This window comes from Hypanus sabinus, chromosome X2 (assembly GCF_030144855.1).
Source record: "Hypanus sabinus isolate sHypSab1 chromosome X2, sHypSab1.hap1, whole genome shotgun sequence".
Taxonomy (NCBI): Eukaryota; Metazoa; Chordata; class Chondrichthyes; order Myliobatiformes; family Dasyatidae; genus Hypanus; species Hypanus sabinus.
This window is the reverse complement of record NC_082739.1, coordinates 7884738-7910857: the sequence shown is the minus strand read 5'-3', so window position 1 is coordinate 7910857 and position 26120 is coordinate 7884738. Positions and strand designations below refer to the sequence as shown.

Here is a 26120-nt window from a genome sequence, read left to right as displayed (position 1 = left end):
ATGTGGCAGGTTGCCTGTATTTATTAATTTGTTCACCTGATAATACTTTTATTATAAACACAATATATTTTCATGGTGTATTTTTAGATGTTTGTTTCCCTGTGGAAATTAAAATATTCCCAGGGAATGAATCAGAGTAACAGGATCTCTAATGATATGTTTCTTTGAAATCACTGTTGAAAGACAGAAATTCATTCAATGAGATTTTAACCACTTGTGCCTAAGGAAACAGTCAATATGAAACCATTTCCGTCTTGCAGATAAATCATCAGTAGCTGGGTCAGAAGATGCTGAACCACCAACACCAGTGATTAAACCAGTGGCCAAGCACAAAGTTCCGCAGGAGCCTGTTGTTCGAAAAGGGAGGAGGTCACGTAGATGTGGGCAGTGTCCAGGCTGCCAAGTTCCAGATGACTGTGGCCAGTGTACAAATTGCTTGGATAAGCCCAAATTCGGTGGTCGAAATGTGAAAAAGCAATGCTGCAAGTGAGTAAAGTTTCATATCTGACAATTTGAAAATTAGAGTAGATTAAATATGTTTTACTGAAATGGTAATACTTACCTGAGAAATATTTTGTGGTTCAAAATTGACTTGAAGTGTAGAGCCATGCTGCATAGGCAAAACCATGTTGTATCCAATTTGTGTTCTCAGACAGTAAAGGAAACAAACGATCAGTTATATGGTATCAGTTGAGAGTTACTTGTGGCAGAAAATTGAAGATTCTTCAAATAGAGCCATGAAATGTTTAGTGCCCAGTTTAACAAGCATGTTGATCTCAGAATAATAATCAATCTCCAATTTATATGCTGAAGATATTGGTTGAGAAATTTTAAAATCTATTGCTAAAAATTCTTTGTGTGGAAGCAGATTTCCAGATTTTAATCCCTGTTTATTGGGCTTCGCCAGTCTTGTTCAGGATGACTAATTGAGAGCTAAATTTTATATTCCAACACTGGTTAGGTTTGGATAAAGTCAATTATGGAGCTTTCCTTTGATCTGAATTTATTGAACTTGAATGAAAATTTTTACATAGGTTGCTTGACTTGGCTTGGTGTTAGATTTTACTGTAGTGTATTATGGCTGAATGGCATGCCAACTTTATCTTGACTATGTGTATGACTAATGGAATAGATGCTGGTATCCACGGTTCCATTCCCAATGATACTGAAGTTAGGGGAAAAAAAAGAGGGATGATAGCACAAAAATATATTTTAAAAAGTTTTTTTTGGATGGTTTCGTTGAGCCAACTCAAGAGCAGGTTCTATTAGATATGGTGTTGTAAACGGTGGCAGGACTAATTAATGACTTCATAGTGATAACAATGATCTTAATATGATTGAATTTTACTTTGAGTGTTCAAGTAAGGGCATTTATGAGGGTATGAAAGCAGAGCTGGTTAAATTGAACTGGCAAATTAGGATAAAGGATAGATCAATTAAGAATCAGAGGCAGATATTAAGTGGATCTTTCAACATACACAGAGTAGATGCTATGCAACTGGAAAGCATAGTTACATTGAGGAACAACCATCTGTGGCTAACTAATGTTAAAGGAAATACTAAACTTAAAAGTAAAAATAAATTGTACAAAGATGGATAGCAGGTCCATAAGCTCATAAGACATGGGGACAGAATTAGGCCATTCAGCCCATCGAGTCTGCTCTGCCATTCCATCATGACTGTTCCCGGATCCCACTCAACTGCGCACACCTGCCTTCTCGCCAGCTGATTGGAGAAAATTTGAATAAAAGTAGAAAATGACTAAAATTAATAAGGAGTTAAATAAGTTGTTAGAAAGCAAAGCTGAGGACTTAATGTCAAGAAGATATAATTAACGAGTATTTTTGTCAGTCTTTGTTTATATGCAGATTTTTGTGAAATTCTTTTACCTATAAATGCCTGGAAGAAAATGAATTTCAAGGTAGTATATAGTAACATATATGTACTTTGATAATAAATTTACTTCGAAGTTGGCAAGTCATGTTGAAGCTGCATAAAAATTAGTTTGTCATATTCAGATTATTTTGTGCATTTCTAGTTACCACAAGATGGGAAGAATGTAGAGCCATTTGGAGAAGGTGCAGAAAAGGTTTGCTATGAGGTTGCCTAGATTGGAGTCCATTGTCTGTAAACCATTGGACAAATGTTATTTGTTTTCTGTAGAATGTTAGAGGCTAAGGGGCAACCTAATAGAAGTATATGTACAATCATGAGATGCATAGATGGAGTAGGTAGTCAAGAATCTTTTTGTCAAATACTAGAAGCATGGGCTTAAGTTAAGAGCAGGGAAGTTTAAAGAAGATGTGCAAGGCACGTCTTTTTACACAGAGATGCTAGGTACATTTAGACAGATCAGCAAGACCATGCGGTGGTAGATAGCATTAGTTTGGATTGCATTATAATCAGTACAGATGCAATAGGCTGAAAGACCTGTTCCAGGTGCTATGCTATACTGCACCGTGTTCTATATTCACTATTTCAAGAGGAGCTCAGCAAAAGTACGAATTGATGAGGAAGTGGTACTGGATCATAGAAGTGTGATAGCTCCTGCTTCAGTTTTCCAAAGTTCCACAGAATTGGGAAAAGTTCTATTAGGTAGGAAAACCGCAGGTACACTTCAGTAAGAGGGAGGCAACGGCACCACATGTTAGTTAGGTTAGCTCCAGTCATAGAAAAAATGTTAGCTAAAATGTTGTAGAAGGGCTCAAAGCAAAGGCAAAGATAATTCAGTAAAATCAACATGGTTTTGTTAAAGGGAAGCCATGTTCAGCCACTTTATTCAAGTTCATTGAAGAAATGTTGTAGATAAAAGACGGATAAAGATGGATGTGTTGCACTTCGATTTCCTAAAGGCACTTGATAGATGTTTTGAAGTTTTTCGGAAAACAAAAATTCTGTGTGCTTGTGGCAACGTATTGATATGGATAGGAGGTTGGTTAATGAACGGGAAACAGAAGGGGCAAGAGTTGGCTATTTCTAATTGTGAAGATGTAACAAATGATGTGCTATGGGAATCGGTGCTTGGGCTTCAAATATTTGCAACTTATCTAGATGACTTGAAATCATCAAATGTGCAGTTGCTAACGTAACATAATGTGATGTGTTCCCTGTTACAAATCAGTACCCTGAAATAACAAACACTACACAATATGCAATTAAATGATTGAGCTTTATATTTTTTAGATTATAAGGACACTCAGCCCTCGTTTATTGTCATTTAGAAATGCATGCATGCATTAAGAAATTATACAATGTTCCTCCAGAGTGATATCACAAAAAAACAGGACAAACCAAAGACGAACACTGACAAAACCACATAATTATAACATATAGTTACAGCAGTGCAAAGCAATGCCATAATTTGATAAAGAGCAGACCATGGGCATGGTAAAAAAAAATGTCTCAAGTCCTGATTGACTCCGATAGTCCCCGATAGCAGGCAGCAAAAAGGGAGAAACTCTCCCTGCCATAAACTTCCAGGCACCGACAACTGATGTATTGGAAGCACCCGACCACAGCAGACTCTGAGTCCGTCCGAAAACTTCGAGCCTTTGACCAGCCCCTCTGATACAGCCTCCCGAGCGCCATCCTCTGCCGAGTGCCTTCGACCTGGTCCCGGTGGCCGAAACAAGCAAAGCCGAGGTCTCGGAGGCCTTCTCCTCTGGAGATTCTGGACCACACAGTAGCAGTGGCAGCGAAGCAAACATTTCAGAAGTTTCTCCAGATATTCCTCCACGCTCTCACGTCTGCCTCCATCAAATCAGAATTGTGCCTGGTACCCTATTTAACAAATAACAGATAGCATTCATTGGAGAGCCGTGCGCGCTGCCATCTCCTCCCTCTTGCTGGTAATTTGTAATTTGACTATAGGTTAGTAAAGAAACAAAAAAGAAAAAGAGCTCATTCTCATGAAATACAGGCAGTCCCCAGGTGATGAATGAGTTCCGTTCCTGAGTCTGTCTATAAGTCAGATTTGTACGTAAGTTGGAACAGGTACATCCTGTATTATTTAGTGTCAGTTAGTCAAATGTTTGTCTTAGTATATAGTATATATTTTACCTTTCTATGCATATAAAACACTTACTGTATAGTCCGGGGTATAAGCCGACCCAGAGTATAAGCCAACCCCCCATTTTCAAAGTTAAAAAAGTGACTTTTTCATGTTACCTTTGTATAAGCTGACCCCTTTTGTTAGAGGTTTTTGATTTAACTGGAAACGATCACAAGATCTCACATGCTGGTAGTCAGCTTTGCCGGATCCAGACCCTGGAAATTTTGTGAACTAGTACCTGCTAAGAAAACAGGCCTACACATTGTAGAGCGTTATAGGCGAATTCTAAATAAATAAATCAAGGAGAGAAATTTTGGATTAGGTTTCCAATGGAAAAGAATCCTCTGAAATGTAACCCCCGTGAAACCATTTAGTGCCCTTCGTAATCACGTTAAAACATAACATGGTGTGGTGGGATCGGTATGTGTACTCAGTATTGGGTTTGCGACCACCATGTATAAAAGATTAAAACAAATGCGATATGATGCTGGCTTCAAGCTGAAGGTTGTTGATTTTGCTAAAGGAACGAATAATTCTGCAGCTGCTAAGAAGTTTAGTGTAAACGAGAGAGAGTGGAGAAAGGCAGAGGACACACTGAGGGAAATGCCAAAGACAAAATGTGCAAACTGCGGGAAAAGATGACAGTGGCAAGAATTGGAAGGAAAAGTTTTAGAGTGGGTGAATCACCAGCCATCATCTGGATGCATTGTTAACAGAGAAATGAATCGAGTTAACATTGAGGTCAGCGAAAATTTCAAAGCTGCGCGAAGTTGGTGCACCCGATTTATGAATAGACGTGATCTTGTGTTGAGACGAAAAACAAAGATTGCTCAGAAAATTCCTGCGGAGTGTCGTTCACGTTCAAGAACGCTGCTGGATGGATAAAGCAGGTTGCTTGACGTGGGTTAAAGGGGTGTGGCATCGATGTCCCGAAGGTGTCAGGAAGGAAAAGTCACTACTTGTTTGGGACATGTTCAAAGCGCACTTGTCAGGTGAGACAAAAGCAGCATTGAAAGCTGAAAATACGGACATTGCAGTCATCCCAGGTGGTTTGATGTCCGTGCTTCAGCCACTAGATGTGAGTTTAAACAAACGAAAGAATTCATGCGTCTACAGTGGAACTAATTTGACTCAAAAACAGCCAATAAATACAACCTGTCTTCCGTGAATTCGCTTTTCCAAAGTTGGCACCCTGTGTATAAGCCGACCCCCTAATTTTAGGACCAAAATTTAGGTCCAAATTCTGGGCTGATACACCGGAATTTACGGTAAGAAACGTATGTATTTTAATAATTAAATCAGTGCGTTGCTTAGTAATAATTGTAGCTTTCATCAGGGCAGGGCCTTTCACAGGCTCCATTATTCTCACTTTGTCTTTCATCCTTTAAAATTGTTTTGATCATTGACTGATTAGCTCAACGCTTTTCCTATTGTTACGTACCCCATAACTGGGTGTCAGACCAGCAGAGAAAGAAGAGTCTGTTGGAGTTTGGTGGTACCAAAACTAAAGGTGTTTATTAGTAAACTACACAATACAGTATCAAAAATGCAAACATACATGTAAAACAAGGTAGCAGTAATAAACCTAAAAGTGTAGGAATAATAATAAGCAATAATAAACAAACTCTATCGATCTCTAGGGGTAAATGAATTGTCATAGAAAAGTATAAAGTTCAGTTCATACATGCTGAGGTAGTTATGGTTGTTGTGTTGTAATCGTTGGAGAGAGAGAGAGAGAGAGAGAGAGTGAGAGATCAGGCAGCTGCAGCAGGCAAACCTTCTGTGGCTTTCTTAACCTGTCGTGTCATTGTGGCCATTCAGTTATGACCCCTCCGTCCTTCAGCTGGGCCGTTCTTCTGTGGTGGACTCGTCACTCTAGCATGAGTGGACATACACACAAGTCCCCACTGGCCCTGCTGTCACACTGAGAGCTTTATTGACCGATCTCCTGGTTCGGTCTCCGAAGCCCCCACCTTTCTGTGGGTTCACAACACTCAGTCAGTGTCCACTGGTGTGTCTGAAGGGTGTCTCTCCAGATCTGTCTTTTATCCTTACTAATGGGGTCTCAGCTATCCATCAACTCTGAATGACTGTGTCCATCAAATCAGGCCACTCCTGCTGTCTCCTGAGGAATGTTAACAAGCAAAGTAAAGTCCTTGTAGTGAAAGGTAAATAATCCAGGGTCAAAATACAATAAATCAACAGTCTCTCTCTCCCTCTTATCTGTAGCAGATGTTCTTGCCTGAGCGTCATCTCTCTCTCTCAGTAGCAGCATAGCAACAGCAATAGTTCATAGTTCTCGGGGGGGGGGGGGGGGGGAATGATTAACTCTGCACCCCATTTCCATCAGGTCTGTTCATCACTCATAACACTATGACCGATGGCATTTCACCTCTTTCCAATTGCTTTATTATTTCCACTTTATTTTCAGTCGTGATCATTTTCCGTCAACGGAACAGAAACACTGCGGGTTCGGCAGCAGCCGCGGGTGGCGGGTCCTGACCTGAGCTCCTAAAGTCTACCCACACTGAGACAGATTAAGTGGGATGTGGGGGCGGTGTTGACTGGAAAAGGGGTGGGGGGGGGTCAGGGTGAATCTTGCTAAGAAAAATTTAGGCCAAATACAAAGTTACACACTCAACACAGTGACTTAAAATGGCGGACGGCATCGTGATCTGACTTAAAATGGCGGACGGCATACTCCTTCCTCCGTTTGTAAATACCAGTTGTTCGTAAGTCGGACGTTTGTAACTTGCGGACTGCCTGTAGTCTAATGTGCAACTTTGGAGCTCACTGTTTTCTCGTTTGTTAGTTCTCCATCGATTTTCCCCTTGGGCATCAACTCTGGACCCCATTCCAAGTCCACTCCATCCTGCAGACTACGACTTCCTCGCTCTGGCATCTTCTCTCTCCATCTTCCACCAAACAAAAGACCACGAAACCTTCGCTTGGGCCCACAAGAAAAGCATCTTCCCTCATTGGCCAGTGCACATTCCAAAGTCCCCATTACCTCTATTCATAACCCAAGCATTGCTGCTACAGAGAAACCATTAGATTAGCAGTAAAACATTACAGAGAGGCCATTACATTAACAGTGAAACCTTACAGTGCATTACACTAACTTTGTTGACACAAAGTTAAGTTGTAAAGAGGACATAGGAGGTGACAAAAGGACAGATTAAGTCAATGGGAGTGATCTGTAAAATACGGTTTACACAGTATCTGAAAATATTAAATTTTCAATTTTGACAGAAAAGAAAGCATTGGTTGCTGACCAGTGAAGTATGTTCCCCCAGTTGGTCTTGTGCCTTGGAACTCTTCTTTTTGAGTGGTTGTGGAAATAGTCTCAACTTTTAAGGCAGAGTAGAATTATTTTTGATAAATGAGGAAATGTAAGGTTTCTGAGCTAGGCTGAACATTGGGGTTATAGCGAGTAACCAGATTAGTCTTTTGCTTATTGAATGGCAAAACAAGCTTGAGAGTTCAAGTGGCCAAATCCTACTCCTTTTTCTTATTAGTATGTATGCATACAGTGGTGCCATAAGTCACAGATTTGCTTCTTCAGGGCAAAATTTTTTTATCTTGAGTTGTAGAGACTAATCAAACTGGAATAGTGGCAGAGTCTGCCTTTAACTACCAACCTTTTTGAACTTTCAGCCTGTCATATGTACTTTATTTAGAATCAGTGTGTATTTGAGTATAACCCCTGTTTTAGACAGTTCATTTGATTTGTAATATTGCTGACTTAATTCTGTGAAGATGCTCCCATTGAGCCAGGCCATCAAATTTGAAATAAAATTGTGTCTGCAAATCAAAGTGTTTCCTTTTATGCCATATCCATAATATCTCAATACCTTTTCTTTTAATGCAGAATGCGGAAATGTCAAAACCTTCAATGGATGCCTTCTAAAGTACCTCCTCCAAAGCCAGTTAATAAAGGTGAGCATTGTCCAGAGCCAGTAGATTAAAGTGTGGAATTGGCAAACAGTTGATACAGAAATGAATGCAAGAGCCCACCAAAAAGAATGGCTGTTTAGATGTGGCACCTGAGACACGTTAAACAGAATTCCATCTTTGATCACCTCCTTTAGGAGAGTTAAAAGGAATTTGGGTGAGATTGACTAGAATTGTGTCAGTTCTGTAAATTGGCTTATAAATTTTAACTTTGATTCTTAGTGAAGAAAAAGGAAAAGAAAACAAAATTACAAGAGAAAAAGGAGGCTCCACCAGAAAAGCAGCAGATCGACACCAGCCATAAGAACTCTCCACAGAGTGTTTCACAAGATCACATACAGAAAGTAAACCAAGTTCCTCATCAACAGAGTGAGCAGCAGTCTGAAGAAGGCAGCTCCTCTCCACTTTCAGAAGCTCAACAACAGGCTACGTTGGTTTCACCTCTGCGGAAACCCAGCAAACAACTTCCACAGCCACTTGAACCCAGTATGCCTCTACAGCCAGGTCACGTGCAATTAAAGAAAGAATCAACTAAGTCTGTGCTGAATGACCCAAAGAAAAAACAGCCACTGCAAACCGAATCAGGTAATCTGAACTTGGCAAGGCCATTCTGTTGCTGGGATCAGTAGTATTGGTATTAATTTCTTAGGAAGCTCCTCCATCTTTTCTAAGAAGACACCATCTCAGTTGAAATGAGCACATTTATCAACATTGCACAGCTTAAATTTCACAGTGCAGATTTTCATCCTAATTTGGTGCTTCCCTCCACTTCATCCGCATCCGTATTTTGTGATTATATTCCCACTGAATAGCCTATTCCAAGTTAGATATAGGCTTGATTACTTGCAAGTGGGGATCAGAGCATGGATGAGTGGGAGTGGATAGAGTGATATTGCTTTCAGATCTATCACCCCTGCAATCAGCATTGTGATTTGCTTGTTTGTGTCCTGTGGCTAAGTTTATCACACTATGGAACTAATTCACACTAGTTATGTGTCTTCTGCCAAGATAAATATCCTCTGTTGCAGGTTGGAGTTTGAGAAGGTTATCCTTGCAGGTTGGTACTAGAAGAAGGAAGATTTCTTTGATTAACTTATCTCTGCTATTTTCTTTGAAATCTAGTCATCTTCACTTTGCTGCCATTCATTGGTGCATTTTCTATTGGGAAAATATGACTAATAATCAAATACAAGATGCCCATCGATTTTTAACCTGAAATATATGATGCATTTTATAGTTTAGTTGTTAAATAACATTCCCTTCTGGCCAGGGATTCCTGAGCCAACATACTATTTCCTGACAAAAATAGCAGGCAGGTGGACAATTTACTGAAATGCTCTAATCTTGGGGTGCATTTCAGTTTTCTATGTGGCTTATTTAATTGCCAGTGCATGGCAGCTCAGCCTAACTAAGCTGGACTCCCACCATTAGGAAAAATAAATGTATATATGCACATCACTTATGAGGGGCATGTGCATTGCCTAACCCTAACTGGCTTTGAGCAGTTTGATGTAGGCTGTCTCATTGAAGTATTGCAGTCCACCTGGTGAATGTGCAGCCACGAGGTTGTTGCAAAAGGTATTCGAAGTTGGAAAGCTTTGTGACTTGAAAAGATCATGTTCTATCCCATGCCTAGAGGGAGTCACTAAAATTGGAGCCTTATTTTATTTCTGTTACCTCTTCTGAAGTGTTGAGACCATTCATAGAGTCCTAAATGTTGCACTGAGTGATGTTGTAATTAAGCGTACTGGTATTGGACTGGGATCTTATGGTCCATGTGGCTGTTATATTCTGCTTTTATAATTTTATTAATTGGTGAGCTCTCTGATGTCTATATTAAAGGTTCCATGAAGTTCCAGCCATTTTTAGTCAAAATAAAAACAGCAGTACTTTCTGCCAGTTAATAGGATTTTACTGCATTTATCATATTTAGTGGGGAAAATGGTTCACAGTGTGAACCTGTTCTCATTGAAAGGTTCATCTTGGCTTGTCATTTAATAAAATCTTTGTTTCCCCAGCAATAGAGCTGAGCAAGCAGAAGAAACCCCCTGCTCGTTTCAATATTCAGTTAAAAACTAAAAAGCCGAAAGAAAAGGTGAGATTTAAACTTTAATCCTAGGGTTTTAATTCTGCCTTAACAATTGACACTAGCTTATTCTTTTGTACATGTGGTCTAGCTTTTTCTGATGACATTAAAATTATGCCACTGTATCAAATCTTTTGAAGATTGCATTTGCCTAAGATGTTTTCTGTAGGTCCCAGATATCAGTTGGTCTTCTGACTGTACTGTTCTGTTCCAGATGAATAGCAGAACAGTGTCCTAAAACTTTGTTTCGTGTTGAGACCAAAAGTTCATTTTGTGTTACCCTGGTTAGATTTCACAGTTTAGAATTCCCAGTGCAATTTAACTTTTGCTAGAAATTCTGGTAAATGATGATCAGTGTGCCAGGCATATTTACTGCAATTTTCATCTATTAAAGTTATTACAGATAACTGTAGGCTGCAAGTCATGTGTGTATTTGCATTTGTAGACCATGTTTGTGCTAGGTTTTGTTCAGGAACGTCCAATTGTAAAGTTTTTACTGCTGTGCTTCTCTTAGACATAGTCACTTCTTTGCTAAGCCATTCTCTTTTTCAACATGCCACGTACAAGTGCAATATGTGGTTCATCAGCATTGTCCAAGATGTACAAGAGAAGCCTGTAGTTGATTTTCCCTGGGACTTTATTCACTACTTGAAAGAAAGCATCATGTCTCTTCCTGATGTCTTCCTTAGTTTTTTTCCACCTGTGGAGAATCATTTGGTGGGTTTGGGGAAACTTGTGTTGTTGTTTTGGTTCACGTAGAAACTTTATAGTCTGAAAGGGAGATTACCTTATTTTAAAATGAATTCCCTTATTTCCTCCCCACTTCCTACTTTGTGCAGGTACAGTTCCACTAAGGCTGGCAGTTTCCTGGTGCATTGCCAAATGTGCATTTTAATGTATGCGAATCCAGACAGTGAGTGCAATAAACTCCTTGACTGTATGGAGCATTACAGACATTTTACTTGATAATTTACTTCGTATATTTGTGACCTGATACTGAGACCATTTGTAGCATCCTAACTGTTGCCCTGGCTGAGAGCAGTTGACAGCACATTCTGGGCCTATATGGCTTTGTCCAGTACTAAGTAGTGCCTTTATCTATGTGGACAGTTGTGATAATCTTTGAAATGTAATCCATTGTTAATTAGCTTTTTTGAGTTAATTTCACAATTTAACCAAGTGTTGTCTGTTAGGAAAGTATTGCATGCAGTTGAAACCAAATGGGAGGTCATAGAGACCAAATCTGTGATTTCCCAGTCTACACTCCAGATGTCATTGCTCACCTCAGATTTTATTACTTTCGGAAGCACATATGATATGTTCAGTAATATTTCATTGTTCGAGAGTGATTTCACATCTTGTTGAAGTAGATACACCAAAATTTGAAAAGGATATATGTAACGTAAAGGACATTTACTTTAAGCATTGAAAATTAAGGTTTTTCAAATGGGGTATCATTGTTTGTAGGACAGTGCTGTTAATGTGTATAATTCCTCTTTTGACCTTAATTGGGCTTTTCAGAATTGCATACTTTTTTCTTTGCAGGATCAGCCAAATCTTTTTTATAGAATTCATCTATTATAGGCAGAGGATCACTGACATCTTCATGGTTGCTGGTGACTTAGATCCTGAAGTTTGATGTTATGTTGAAGAACAGCTTGTTTTAAAAACGGAATTTTCAACCTATGAGCATGATGCTAACATGTTTTTCCCACAGTGCTTTGAAATAGCTGGATGGACTATTCTATCTGCACTGCTTTATCTTGCCCATGTATCACCAATTCAGAAAGAAAACAACATGGCAGTGGAATTAATTTACGTACTTTTATGAGTTGTGCTTCTCCCTTTTACTGAGCATCTTTCTGTCAGGAGAGTCCTTTCAGCTATTTGCTGGAGCCGCTCCATTGTTCTGCAAACAGTTGTACAAGTGTGGCTCAAGTTGATTTTCTGTTTGACATTCCTTCAAACCTGTAAGATTAATGTCTCCTACTGCTTGGCTTGGGTCAATCGAGGACACATGTCCTACCACGTAAGAAGCAGTATATTCATATGAAATCTTAGTAGACTGCTAGGCTTCTTAATGAAAGATATCTGTTGAATAGGCAGAGGGAGTACTGAAAGAGATCGGAATTAAAAGCATGAAAATTAAGAGGAGAAAACTAAGGCAGAAGAAACGTGAGAACAAGGGATACTGAGAAGAGGATCAAGAAAGACAGTCAACAAGGAATCATGAATTAGAGAGTTTCAACTGAGATATAAATGCACAAGAGAGTAGAGAATTAAAATAAACATATAAAAAGTAAGGTACAGGAAAAAAGTCTAGAAGAGAGAGATGGGGAAATGTTAAACTCCAATTACACTTTGGAAGAGTAAAGCTTCTGTGAGTGCCAGCATCAGTTCCCAATCTTTATCAACCTATTTATTAGTCGTTAAGACAGTGGTCCCTAACCACCAGTCTGCGGCCCGGTGATTGGGGACCACTGGTCTAAGATGATCTTTTTTGCCCCCTTCCTGTTTATTAAGTATAACAACCTGAACTGGATGCCATGTACAATCCCTTGAAAGAGCACAGTGCTTTCCTAGCTTTTTGCCAATATTGCTTGCTAACTATTTTAATTTTTATTATTAGGAAGGGCCAGCTCTGATTTGGTTTTATAGCCCACAACCCTATTTCACTATCTGTTTATTATTGCTCCCAACAGCGAGTGTAAAGTGAGGGGCGATGATTGCAAATAGGTTTGGAAGAATAAAGTTTAAAATTTAATTTTCAAGATAATCCAAACAGTTACTGCTAATATACCACCACTGTAATTGGCTTTTTGCTAGACATATATTCACTATGATGTAGGAGACAAGTGTCAGCATAAATACAAATGAGTGTTATATTGCTTGATTCCTAGTTAAGTAATTCTCCTATCTTGAAGAAACTTTCCATTGGCTTTACTGTGTCCGTTAAATTTAAATGGATTGAACTGTATTATTTACATATTCATAAAGAATTGAAAAAATAATGATAATTAGCTTAGTTTCTATTATTAACACTGGATTGGTGAGTGCTGGTATACTTAATTGATGAGCACAGTTAATTTATGAATATCACATTAATTCGTTGCTTGAGCATGCTACCTTTGTTTTTTTTTCTCTTTATTGAGCAATTTTCTGCAGAATTGTGTGATAAACACAGAGTGACTGGTTGTGGACTTGTAATGGTGAAATCCTAATTTGAATTTGGTCACTGGAAGCAGAGATCTGGCACTTCTGTACTGGAAAGAAACATTAAATCAAATGGCAAATAGATTGGTTTCTTCCAATTTTAGGGTACACTTGCTTTGGAGTATAAGTACTTAGCTATGTTAAATATAGTTTAAGTTCACTTCCACTGCAGGGGAGGCTTTGAATAGAGAATAAAAGTACTTGGAACTAAGTTCCTTTATGCTACAGTTGAAGGATATGTATCATTATTCTTGAGGTGTTGGACTTATTTCAAGTCTTCATTGGTGATACTGGATCAAATGTATTGAACACCTTGAAATTTTCCTCTGAGGAAGAGCCATAACATCCTCATAGCTCCACAAGTCTGATTCCCACCGCAGGGGTTTTCAAACAGTGGTATCCATGTCTTTGGGGTATGATTAATGTGGGTAAACTGTAATGACAGATTTAGATTAAATGGCAGCTTCAGGGGTAACTGGGGACTGAGTAGGGTTTGGGGGCTGGGGTTGAGATCAAATATAGAGAGAGGATCTGAGTGGTAGATTGAGGGAACCAGAAAAAGGAATTTTGCTGGGAGGTGGGGGGAGGGGCGAGGTTAGGTGGTTAGATACTTGAAAAACACAGGAGTGTACAAGTCGCAGAATCTGAAGCAAGAACTAAACTGGTGAAGAAACTCAGTAGATCATGCACCATCTGTGAAGGCAAAGAGATAGTTGAGGTTTTGATCTGTGACCCTGCATCAGGACTTGCCAGCTGTCTCGATAGATGCTGCTCAACCTGCTGAGTTCCCAGCAATTTGATGATTGGAGAGTCTTTTGATAATCATTTTTGGGGGTAGGTGTCAAACATGATGATGAGCATTAAAGTGGTTAAAAGCGGTTTCCGCCTCTGCCTGTAAGGAGTTTTGTACATTCTCTCCGTGACCATGTGGGTTTCCTCCCAGAGTCCAAAGATGTACTGGTTGGTAGTTTAATTGGTCATTGTAAATTGTTCTGTGATTAGGATATGATTAAATCAGGGGATTGCTGGGAGGTGCAGCTTGAGGGGCCGGAAAGGCCATTCTGCATTGTATCTCAATAAATAGATGCAAAACATGATGGTAATAGTATACAGCAATCTGGAACAGTGCATGATATTAAAAAGAAGTCTGGAATCTTGTTTAAGCCAAAAAGGGCCACAATGATACATAATAGAAATATGTTCTTGAAGCAGTTTGTCAAAGCAGTCATCTCTCAATTGTCTACCAAGACAAGTTTGATGTAATATCTTCCCAGAGTACTTTCTCCAAAATAGTTCAAAAATAGTCCAGCTTTTTGTAAGCAAAAGGGTGCCAAATGCCTCTGTATAATTTGGAATTTAATGTTTCCTTCTTGCTTTGCTCAGTTAGAAATATAATTTCTTGTACCCATTATATTAATGCCAACCACAAATGCTCCCTTGGATGAAACTGCATTTTGTAATACTGAGTCATGCCTGCTGATTGAGCTGATCTCAGCTGGGACAGCAACTAAACCTCTGCAGATGGTCTCAATTCCTCTGGACTGGAACAGGCAAAAAAAATTATTTGTTGGGGGAGGGGCTTGAAATAAACCAAATAATTCAAATTTCATTATTTTTATTTATTTTATTGAAATTAGTTTACATAGAGATCTACTGCAGTTGAACATGCTTAAGGAAATTGTGCTTTGAAAATATTGACCCGAGTAAAGGTAACCATTGAGAAATGCTTTGAAGTAGTGTTACCTACAGAGGCACTGCTTTTATAATTAGTAACAGATATAGCATAACACAGAACAGTCTCATTGATTTCATGCTTCTTATTTTCAGGACAAAGTGGTTCCTGTCAGTAAGTTTGAACCCAGTACTCTGAATCTCCTCACTACGTTCACAAATGTTAGTTGTGGAAAACAGAAGCCAGTGGCGGATGGAGTCCACAGGATCAGAGTGGATTTCAAGGTAGAAACGGAAATCTAAGGCTTCACATTTGCACTATTGACCGTATTGGCTCAGGGAAATGGATAATATGATATTCATTTATATTTTCTTCCACCAGCAACAACCACCCTCTTCTACAAGCATACACATACAAGCTTTCCAACATATTTATTTGAACCTTTGAAACCAAAGTAACGCAGAGCACTAAACTCTTCAATAGCACTACTGAACACATGCAGACACCTGCCTGCACCTGCATGTTAACCATATGTTAGTGTAAGGAAGCAACTCATTATGACTCATTTTACATTGTTATTCGACCATGCCACCAAAGTTACTACTTTGTAATATGTTGCTTGGGTAACTTCTAGAATTAATTGTGTAGGAAACTTTCATTCGTTCATGCTCTACCATCACTTAGACAGCATTATTTTGATCTACATTGAGCTTGTTTCTGGCTTAGAAGGTATGTGTATAAGTGAAAAATATGACTCGTTTTTACATTAATACAATGAATATTGGTTAATGTTTTGGAGATTATGGTGGGCACCACTGTAATCTGAACTGAAGACTGGGATAAAACCTTCAGTTCATGCTAAATAAATGAAGATGCCCTCCATATGAACTTACTGAATATTTTGGCCAAATGGGAATACTCATCAACCTACTGGTTCTCTACGTGGATTCATGTACATCCTGGCTTGCTGATTAGTCTGTATTCATCTTTAATTCTATTTGGTCATATTTATTGTATGTTATTCAGAATCTTCTTGTGAAGAGCTCTTTGAGTCAAGATATTCCCATCGGAATTCAGTCTTTACTAAGCAATGTATTCAGAAATCCTTTGCAAGAATTTGGACTCATAAGGAGTTCTGATGTTGATGTAGAGTCATAGAGGAATACAGTGTGAAAGTAGGCCCTTTGACCCAACTTGTACATGCTGGCCATGGTGCTCATTCATCAAGCTAGTTCCATTTTCCTGCATTTGGCCCATATCCCTCTGAAACCCTCCATTCCATGAATTATTCAAACATCTTGAATGTTGTAATTGTACCACCTCAATCACTTTCTCTGGCAGCTTATTCCATATCCGCACCTCATCTGTATGTCAGGCCCCTTTTAAATATTTTGCCTCGCACTATCAATCTGCACCCTTTAGTTTTTAGTTCCACCTCCCTGTGTGCATTCACTCTATTGTTGCCTGTTACGATTTCATACATCTCTAACAGCACCCCTGAAATCCTCTATGCTCCAAGGAATGAAGTCCTAACCTGTCTAACCTCTCCCTATAACTCAGGACCTTGGGGCCTAGCAGTATTCTCATAAATCTGCTCTGCACTCTTTCCAGTTTTAATTATATCTTTCCTATAGTTGAATTGAATTGACTTTAATTCTTACATCCCTCACATACATGAGTAAAAATCTTTCTCTGTCTAAATGTGCAATCATAGTAATTTATAATAAATAGAGCAGTCAGTGTAACATAGAATACATTCAAATCAGCATGAGTTAATCAGTCTTATGGCCTGGTGGAAGAAGCTGTCCCAGACCCTGTTGGTCCTGGCTTTTATGCTGCGGTATCATTTCCTGGATGGTTGCAGCTGGAATAGATTGTGGTTGAGATGGCTCAGGTCCCCAATGATCTTACAAGCCCTTTTTACAGACTTGTCTTTATAAATATCCTGAATTATGGGAAGTTCACATCTATAGATGCCCTGGGCTGTCTGCACCACTCTCTGCAGAATCCTGCAGTTAAGGGAGGTACAGTTCCTATACCAGGCAGTGATGCAGCCAGTCGGGATTCCCTCAATTGTGCCCCTGTAGAAAGTCCTTAGGATTTGGGGACCCAAACTTCCTCAACCATCTGAGGTGAAAGAGATGCTGTTGTGCCTTTTTCACCACACAGCTGAAGTGTACAGACCACGTGCGATCCTCAATGATGTGGATACCAAGGAACGTAAAGCTGTTCACCTTCTCAAACCTAGATCCATTGATGTCAATAGGGGGTTACCCCATCTCCATTCCTGCTGTAATCCACAATCAGCTCCTTTGTTTTTGCGATATTGAAAAGAGGTTGTTTTCTTGACACCACTGTGTCAGAGAGATTACTTCTTCCCTGTAGGCCACCTCATTATTGTTTGAGATTAGGCCAATCATGTAGTGTTGTCGGCAGATTTAATTAGCAGATTAGACCTGTGGGTGGTGACAGGGAGTAAAGGAGGGGACTTGGTACACAGCCCTGAGGGGCTCCTGTATTGAGAGTCAGAGGGTTGGAGGTGAGGGAGCCCACTCTTACAACCTGCTGGTGGTTTGACAGGAAGTCCAGAATCCAGCTGCACAAGGCAGGATCAAGGTCGAGGTCTCTGAGCTCCTTGTCGAGCCTGGAAGGAATTATGGTGTTGAATGCTGAACTGTAGTCCAAGAACAGCATTCTCACATAAGTATCCTTCTTCTCCAGATGTGTAAGGATGGTATGTAGAGCAATGGCTATTGCGTCGTCTGTCGATCGGTTGTGTCAGGAGGCGAAATTTAGGGGGTCCAGTTTGGGTGGTAGCATGCTGCAGATCTAATCCTTGATCAGCCTCTCAAAGCATTTGCTTATTATTGAGGTGAGTGTGACAGGATGTCAGTAATTCAGGAATGTTACCTTGGTCTTTTTTGGTACAGGGACAATGGTGGATGATTTGAAGCAGGAGGGCACTCTACACTGGGAGAGGGAGAGATTAAAAATGTCAGTAAACACACCTGCCAGTTGTGCTGCTCACATCCTGAGTACTCGCCCGGGATGCTGTCCGGTCCCGCAGCCTTGCGACTGTCCACTCGTTGGAAACATCTGCGTACCTCAGACTCAGAGATGACCAGGTTGCAGGTTGTAGCGGTGGCTTTCCTCGGAGGCTCAGAGTTAGTGATATTGAACTGAGCATAAAAGCGATGAGCTCATCTGGGAGAGAGGCTGCGATGTTGGCGGCACCACAACCTTTGGCATTGAAGTCTGCGATGGTATACAGCCCTCACCACAAGTCATGTGTGCTATTCGTTGTGAATCTTGACTCAATCTTGTCCCTGTATTGTTGTTTTTCAGCCTTAATAGCTTTGCGCAAATCATAGCTTCTTCTCTTGAGCTGATTGCCGGCAATTTAAGGTCTATGTTGCGCAATAAGTGCTGCTCACACAGAACTATGGTTCCAGGGTTTCTGGCTCACGAAGACCCTGACCGACTTCTGGGGGACAACATCGTCAATGCACTTCTAATGAAGCACGTGACTCCATTGTAAACTTGGAGACATCCTTATCATGGAAGACATTCCAGTTGACGTCATCAAAGCAGTACTGCAGCATGGAGATCGATTGATCAGACCAACAGTGGACAGTTTTAACTATGGCTGCCTCTTGTTTCAGCTTCTGCCTGTACGTCGGCAAAAACAGGATCGAAGAGTGACCTGATTTTCCGAAAGCTGGGTGAAGGAGAGCTTTGTAAGCTATGTGGAAGGGAGTGTAACAGTGGTCAAGTATCTTAATCTCCACGAGTGCTCACCTGGATGTGCTGACAAAACTTCAGAGAGACTCATCAACGATGCTCAATTAAAGTCACTGGCAACAATGGAGGCAGCCTCTGGGTGTGCAGTCTCCAGTGAGTTGATGGTCTCGTACAGTTCCTTGAGAGCCAGGTCAGTGTCAGCCTGTGGCAGAATGTACCCCGCTGTGATGATAACAGCCGTGAACTCCCTAGGCAGCCAGTAGGGTCTGCACAGCAGCACCAGGTATTTCAGGTCAGGGGAACAGAGAGTATGCACATTCTGGGGGTCGCACCAAGCATTGTTGACCATGAAGCATACCCCTCCTCCTTTACCGTAACTAGACAATCAAAACTGTCCAGATACTCCAAGTGCATTCTCACCAACATCTTGTACAGCTGCAACATAATGTTGTAGCTCTTGTACTGAGTGCCCTGAGATGAAGGCCAGTATGCCACATGCCTTCTTTACCATCTTGTCTACTTGTGATGCTGCATTCAGCCAACTTTGTACTTGTACTAGGTCTCTCTGTTCCACAGCATTCCTGAGGGTCCAACCGTTCACCGTATCGGTTCTACTCCAGTTTGACTTCCCAAAATGCAATACTTAGTACTATCCTTGAGCCATTTACCTAACTGATCAATATCCCCCTGCAATTTTTGATAACTATCTTCACTGTCCACGATACCACCATTTTCTTATCATTCACCAAACTTACTAATCATACTTTGTTACATGTATATCCAGATATTTTGGATAATGAACAACGAAGGTCTTAGCACCACCCTCTGTGACAGGCCAATGGACCATCTGAGAAACAACCTTCAACCATTACTCTCTTGCTTCCTACCATCAAGCCAAATATGAAACCAGTAAGCTACGTATACCTGGTTACCTTGTGACCTAACCTTCCAGTACTTGTGGCAATATTTGCGAAATTTTAATTGAATTTGATCCACAGAAAATAATTGAACTTTGCTGTTTATTGTCTGACGTAAATCTACTGACTCTTTGCAGGAAGACTGTGATGTGGAAAATGTGTGGGAAATGGGTGGACTTAGCATCCTGACTTCTGTACCCATCACTCCCAGGGTGGTGTGCTTCCTTTGCGCCAGCAGCGGACAAGTTGAGGTATGGTTTCCTGCTTACTGTTATTTAATTGTATGGTATTCTGGATTTGATTTCAGATATTATCCAGTGCATTGAGAGAAGTAAAACTGTTTGAGAGAGCATACCTCAAAATTGAGTTTTAGAGGAATCTGTACAGCTTACTAAGTTTGAATGCAAGATTTCAGAAAATAATATTTAAACTTACTGGGGCAATGGAGTGGTAGTGAGAAACCAACGAAGTAGTTGATTTATCTTAACCTAATATACTTACCTAGTTCTGTTTAATGCTGTGTGACATTTGACATGTTAATCGCATGAGAGAATAGACATCTTGATGATTATCATTTGTAAACTTCACAGTGGACTTTATAATGGTTTGTACATCTGAATATCCACTGTGGAGCTTCCAATAATGCTGAATATGAAATCTAGCTGTTGCATAGTGGTGATGTGTTCACCTTGGGTGAATACATCAGGGTCTGCAACTCCTCCATGGATTTTGATTCAGAACTTTAGCAAAAATACCAATACCGTACTTGAGGGAATGCTATACTATCAGGAGTCACTGTTGTGGATGTTAAAATAACGTCCTGTTTAAGTGAGTGTAAAGGATGCCAGTATTTTGCGAAGGATTTGTGGTGTAGTTCCCTGGTCAACATTTATCTCTGCATTTATCAATAAAATAGATTGTATGTTTGTAATCTCATTATTGTTTGAAGGAGCTTGCTGTGTGTGAATTTTCAACTTTTTTTTACAGTAAGCCATCAGCCGTCTTACCAGGTCTATTACAAATAATGATGTGGTGTGTGATGATTACAAATAATGTGTCATTGCGAAAGGTGCTGTATTGATGCAAGTATGATTTTGCTTCAGGGGTGCTCTTTGTTGATTTGTTCTCCATTTCCATCCCTTTGCAGTTTATTTACTGTCAGGTTTGCTGTGAACCCTTCCACCTTTTCTGCCTGGAGGAGAATGAGCGCCCCCTGGAGGAGCAGTGGGAGAACTGGTGTTGTCGGCGCTGCAAATTCTGCCATGTTTGTTGCCGACAAAATAAATCCTCAAAGGTAATAGTGTCAGATAATAAGCTACATTTGAAAATTAAAGATGAGTCATTGTGGTTACTGTAGTGCAAAATGTATGCCTGGCCTTAATTCATTATTTAGAATTTCCCACGAAAATAACCTTGATTGGTATATCCTGTTGTATTCATACCGATAGGATTTTGGATTCTTAATTTTTTCCCTCCCTCCTTCATGTTCATTACAGTAACTTTAAGAATGGAGTAAATGTGTCACAAAGAGTACTTTTAACATTTTTTAAATGAAATTAAGCCTTAATCTAACCTCAAATTTATATGGCTATCTTGCCTTCTCAAGACCTTCTGCTCTTCCCCCAAACAAAAAATTCCATTGGTTTCTTCTAGTGTCATTTATTTTGGTAAATACTTGGCATTTGAAAAATATATGTACTTTCTCCCATTTTCATCTGTAAAACACATTGGTGTTGTAGAGATAATACAATAGGAGCAGAATTAGTCCATTCAACCCATCGAGTCCGCTCCACCATTTCATCATGGCTGATCACAGATCCCATTCAATTCCATACACCTGCCCTCTCAGCACATCCCTTGTTGCCTTAACCAATCAGGAAACTATAAAGTTCTGCTTTGAATATACCCACAGACTTGGCCTCCACTGCAATCTATGGCAGAGCATTACACAGATTCACCACCCTTTGGCTAAAAAAGAATTCCGCCTTTCTTCTGTTCTGGAAGGTTGCCCCTGAATTTTGAGGCTGAGTCCTCTAGTTCTGGATACCCCAACAAGAGGAAACATCCTCTCCATATCCACCTTATCTAGTCATTTGAACAATCAGTAGGTTTCAATGAGGTCCCTATGCATTCTTCTACATTCCAGTGAGTGCAGGCCCAAAGGTGGCAAACACTTCTCATCTGTTAACCCCTTCATTCCTGGAATCATCCTTGTGAACCTCCTCTTGAACCTCTCCATTGACAGTACATCCTTTCTGAGATAAGGAGCCCAAAATATTTGACACTATTCCAAGTGCAACCTGACCAACGTCTTATAAAGCGTCAGCATTATCTCCTTGTTTTTGTATTCTATTCCCTTGAAATGAATGCCATTTGCCTTCTTTACCACAGACTCAACCTGTGAATTAACCTTCTGGGAGTTTTGCACAAGGACTCCCAAGTCCCTTTGCACCTCTGATGTTTGAATTTTCTTCCTATTTAGATAATAGTTTGCACTATTGTTCCTTTTGCAAAGATGCATTATCATACATTTCCCAACATCGTATTCCATCTGCCACTTTTTTGTCCATTCTTCCAACTTATCCAGGTCTTGCTGCAATCGCATTGCTTCCTCAGTTCTTCCTACCACTCCACCTGTCTTCATATCATCTGCAAACTTTGTCACAAAGCCACCAATGTGAACAGTATGTGAAAAGTAGAGGTCCCAATACTGACCCTTGAGAAACACCACTAGTCACTGGCAGCCAACCAGAAAAGGCCCCCTTTATTCCCACTTGCCGCCTCTTGCCATCAGCCATTCCTCTATCCATGCTAGTATATTTCCTGTAACACCATAGGATTTTATCTTGTTAAGCAGATTTTATTTTGGTAAGATTTCCCTTTGCAGAAATCATGCTGACTTTGACTTATTTTATAATTAGTCTCCAAGTACCCTGAAACCTCATCCTTAAGAATGGACTTCAACACTTTCCAAACCACTGAGGTTAGGCTAACTGGCCTATAATTTCCTCTCTTTTGCCTTCCTCCTTTCTTAAAGATTGGAGTGATATTTGCAATTTTTCAATCATCTGGGACCATGTCACAATAAAGTTATCCTGAAAGACCATGACTGATGCATCCGCTATCTCTTCAGCAACTTCTCTCAGGACTCTAGGATATAGTCCATCTGGTCCAGGTGACTTATTCACCTTAAGACAGTTTCCCTAGCATTTTTTCCTTTGTAATTGCAATGGCGCACACTCCTGCTCCCTGACACTCACGGACCTCTGGCACACAGCTGGTATCTTCCACATTAAAGGCTGAAACAAAGTACTTAATAAATTCATCTGCCATTTCTTTGTCCCCCATTACTACCTCGATAGCATCATTTTCCAGTGGTCTGATATCAACTCTGACCTCCCTTTTACACTTTATATAACTGAAAAATAACCTTTAGTATCCTATTTTATATTATTGGCTAGTTTGCCCTCATATTTCATCTTTTCCTTCTTATAGCTTTTTTGGTTGCCTTTTGTTGGATTTTAAAAGTTTTCCAATCATCCAACTTACCACTCACTTCTTTTACCTTATATGCCCTTTCCTTGGCTTTTATGCATCCTTTTCTTCCCTAGTCAGTCACGGTTGCCTAGCCCTGCCATTTGAGAACTTCTGTGGGATGTATCTATCCTGTGCTTTGTGAACTATAACCACAAATTTCAGCCACCTTTGTTCTGCTATCATCCCTGCCAGTATCCCCCTCCAGTCCACCTGGGCAGGCTCCTCTCGTGCTTCTGTAATTACCTTTATTCCATTGTGATACTGATACATGTGACTTATGATTCTCCCTCTCAAATGCATTATGATCACTATCCCCTAAGGATTCCTTTACATTAAGCTCCCTAATAAAGTCTGGGTTATTACACAACACTCAATGTAAGATAGCCTTTTGCCTAGTAGGCTCAAGCACAGCTGCTCTAAAAAGTCATTTCATTGGCCTTCAACAAATTCCCCCTCTTGCAATCTGACACTGACCTGATTTTTCCAATCTCCTTACATATTGAAGTTCCCTAATACAATTGCAACATTATCCTTATTATATGCCCTTTCCAGCTCCCTTTGCAATCTCAACTCCACATCTTGGCTACTATTTGGAGGCCTATATATGATTCCCATAATGATTTTTTTTACCCTTGCAGTTTCTTAACTCCACCCACAAAGATTCAACATTCTCTGACCCTATGTCACTTCTTTCTAAAGGTGTAATTCCATCTCTTACCAACAAAGCCACACTACCGACGATGCCTTCTGACCTATCCTTTCGATATAAAGTACATCCTTTGATGTTAAACGTCGAACTATGACCGTCTTTCAGCCACGACTCAGTGATGCCCACAATGTTTTTCCAACCAATCTCTAATTGTGCCATGAGTTTGTCCACCTTATTCTGAATGCTACGTGCTTTTAAATACAGCACCTTCAGTCCTGCATTTTTCACCCTTATGAATTTTACCTCTGTAATACAACTTAACTCTTTGCTTTGTCTGCAGATGTACCCAATCATTTGCTTGCCTTCCTTGCATTCACATTACACATGACATCGTCTACTTGTAAACCTGCTGGCTCATCCTGAGCTCTATCATACTTGTTCCATCCCCCTGCCATTTTAGTTTAAACCACTCCCAACAGCTCTAGCAAACCTGCCTGCAAGAATATTGGTCCCATCAGATTCAAGTGCAACCTGTCCAAGATAGTACCTTAATGTAATATGTAATGGTGAATCAGGAAAATGAATTACATTTGAACATGTGCTATGAACATTAGATCTAGAAAAATCAGAATTACGTGTCTTTGGTCTCTTCCACTAAAGGTCAAGGCCACACAGGGTGCCAAAAACTGGGATTTTTTTTTTTGTCTGCCTGGGAAATGCTTCACTGCATAATTTCTCCAAAAAGGCCCAGTTGAAATCAATAAGTTGAGTGTTATAGTGCATCAGTCTGATTAAACAGCATGAGTTTATCCAGATTCATCACAGTCAACTGCAATAATATACTGTCTATACAGCACCTTTGAGTTTTTCAGATAAAAGTAGTTTAATTAGATTTTCTTATGATTTTCTATGCTCCTTTATTGCTTGGTTCATTTTCGAAAGAGCTCTGGAACTTGCCCATACAATTTCCAGTTAGGATTTTTAAGTTTTTTTGACCTTCTCATGGTTAATTCTAGAGAGAACTGTGTTTGAATGATGATGGAAGTGGATTGCAAATGTAACTGAGAAATGGAGAATTTTCCCCAAGAAAGGAAAAGGATCTGAATGATTAGTTTCTTGTGCTGAATTGTGAGGGTAAAATAGACTATTAATTCTTAAAACAACAACACACACAAAATGCTGGTAGTACACAGCAAGCTGGACAGCATCTATAGGGAGAAGCGCTGTCGACGTTTCGGGCCGAGACGTCGACAGCGCTTCTCCCTATAGATGCTGCCTAGCCTGCTGTGTTCTACCAGCATTTTGTGTGTGTTATTAATTCTTAAGACATTTCTTTTCACGCAGCAGCTTCTTGAGTGTGGCAAGTGTCGAAACAGCTATCACCCAGAGTGCCTGGGACCAAACTATCCAACAAAACCAACTAAGAAAAAGAAAGTCTGGGTAAGGTTTGTTAATTCATGCAAAAGTTTTGACTACTTCACCTCCATTTAATTTCTTAATGTGGGCATAGAAAGCCTACAGCACAATACAGGTCCTTCAGCTCACAATGCTGTGGCGAACATGTACTTACTTTAAAAATTACCTAGGGTTACCCGTAGCCCTCTATACTTCTAAGCTCCATGTACCTCTCCAGGAGTCTCTTAAAAGTCCCTATCATATCCAATGAGTAGCATAAATATGATACAATAGGGTCTTTTAAGAGACTCCTGGAGAGGTACATGCTTAGAAATATAGAGGGCTACGGGTAACCCTAGGTAATTTCTAAAGTAAGTACATGTTCGGCACAGCATTGTGAACTGAAGGACCTGTATTGTGCTGTAGGCTTCCTATGTATCAGCCACCACCACCATTACTGGCAGCCCATTCCACGCACTCACCACTCTCTGCATTTTTAAAAAAATACTTAACCCTGACATCTCCTCTGTACCTACTTCCAAGCACCTTAAAACTGCTCCCTCTCATGTTAGCCATTTCAGCCCTGGGAAAAAGCCTCTGACTATCCACATGACCAATGTCTGTAACTTGCCTCTGTTTTAATCTGGACTATACATAGATAAGATGAATGTTTGAGACATTGTCAAGAAACTGTAATCAAATAAGTTATTATTTGAATATATTAATGTAATTCATTCTGAATACATATGGCAGGATCAACTCAGGCTCTTGGTGAGGAGCATTTCATTGAACTATGTTTAGTACTTCAAACAGCATTGATTTGACTCTTCCAAATCACGCATATAAAATCCCCTGCTTTGGTTTTGTACGTATTTCTATTTCTGTTGCCTGTAGATAAAGATTCT

General features: G+C 40.0%; 1 protein-coding gene across 4 annotated transcripts in view; it reads left to right on the top strand.

Moving 5' to 3' along the window:
* The window catches only part of kmt2a (lysine (K)-specific methyltransferase 2A), a 174986-nt gene that overhangs the window by 65672 nt on the left and 83194 nt on the right, over positions 1 to 26120 (top strand). For 3 of the 4 annotated variants that reach the window (XM_059956887.1, XM_059956889.1, XM_059956886.1), the window contains exons 5-12: positions 261 to 486; positions 7923 to 7990; positions 8228 to 8590; positions 10024 to 10100; positions 15132 to 15260; positions 19772 to 19885; positions 20782 to 20928; positions 25165 to 25260. In XM_059956887.1, the coding sequence (XP_059812870.1) occupies positions 261 to 486; positions 7923 to 7990; positions 8228 to 8590; positions 10024 to 10100; positions 15132 to 15260; positions 19772 to 19885; positions 20782 to 20928; positions 25165 to 25260 (1220 nt within the window). The remainder of the gene's footprint in view (positions 1 to 260; positions 487 to 7922; positions 7991 to 8227; positions 8591 to 10023; positions 10101 to 15131; positions 15261 to 19771; positions 19886 to 20781; positions 20929 to 25164; positions 25261 to 26120) is intronic. The other variant, XM_059956888.1, reaches the window with a different exon arrangement.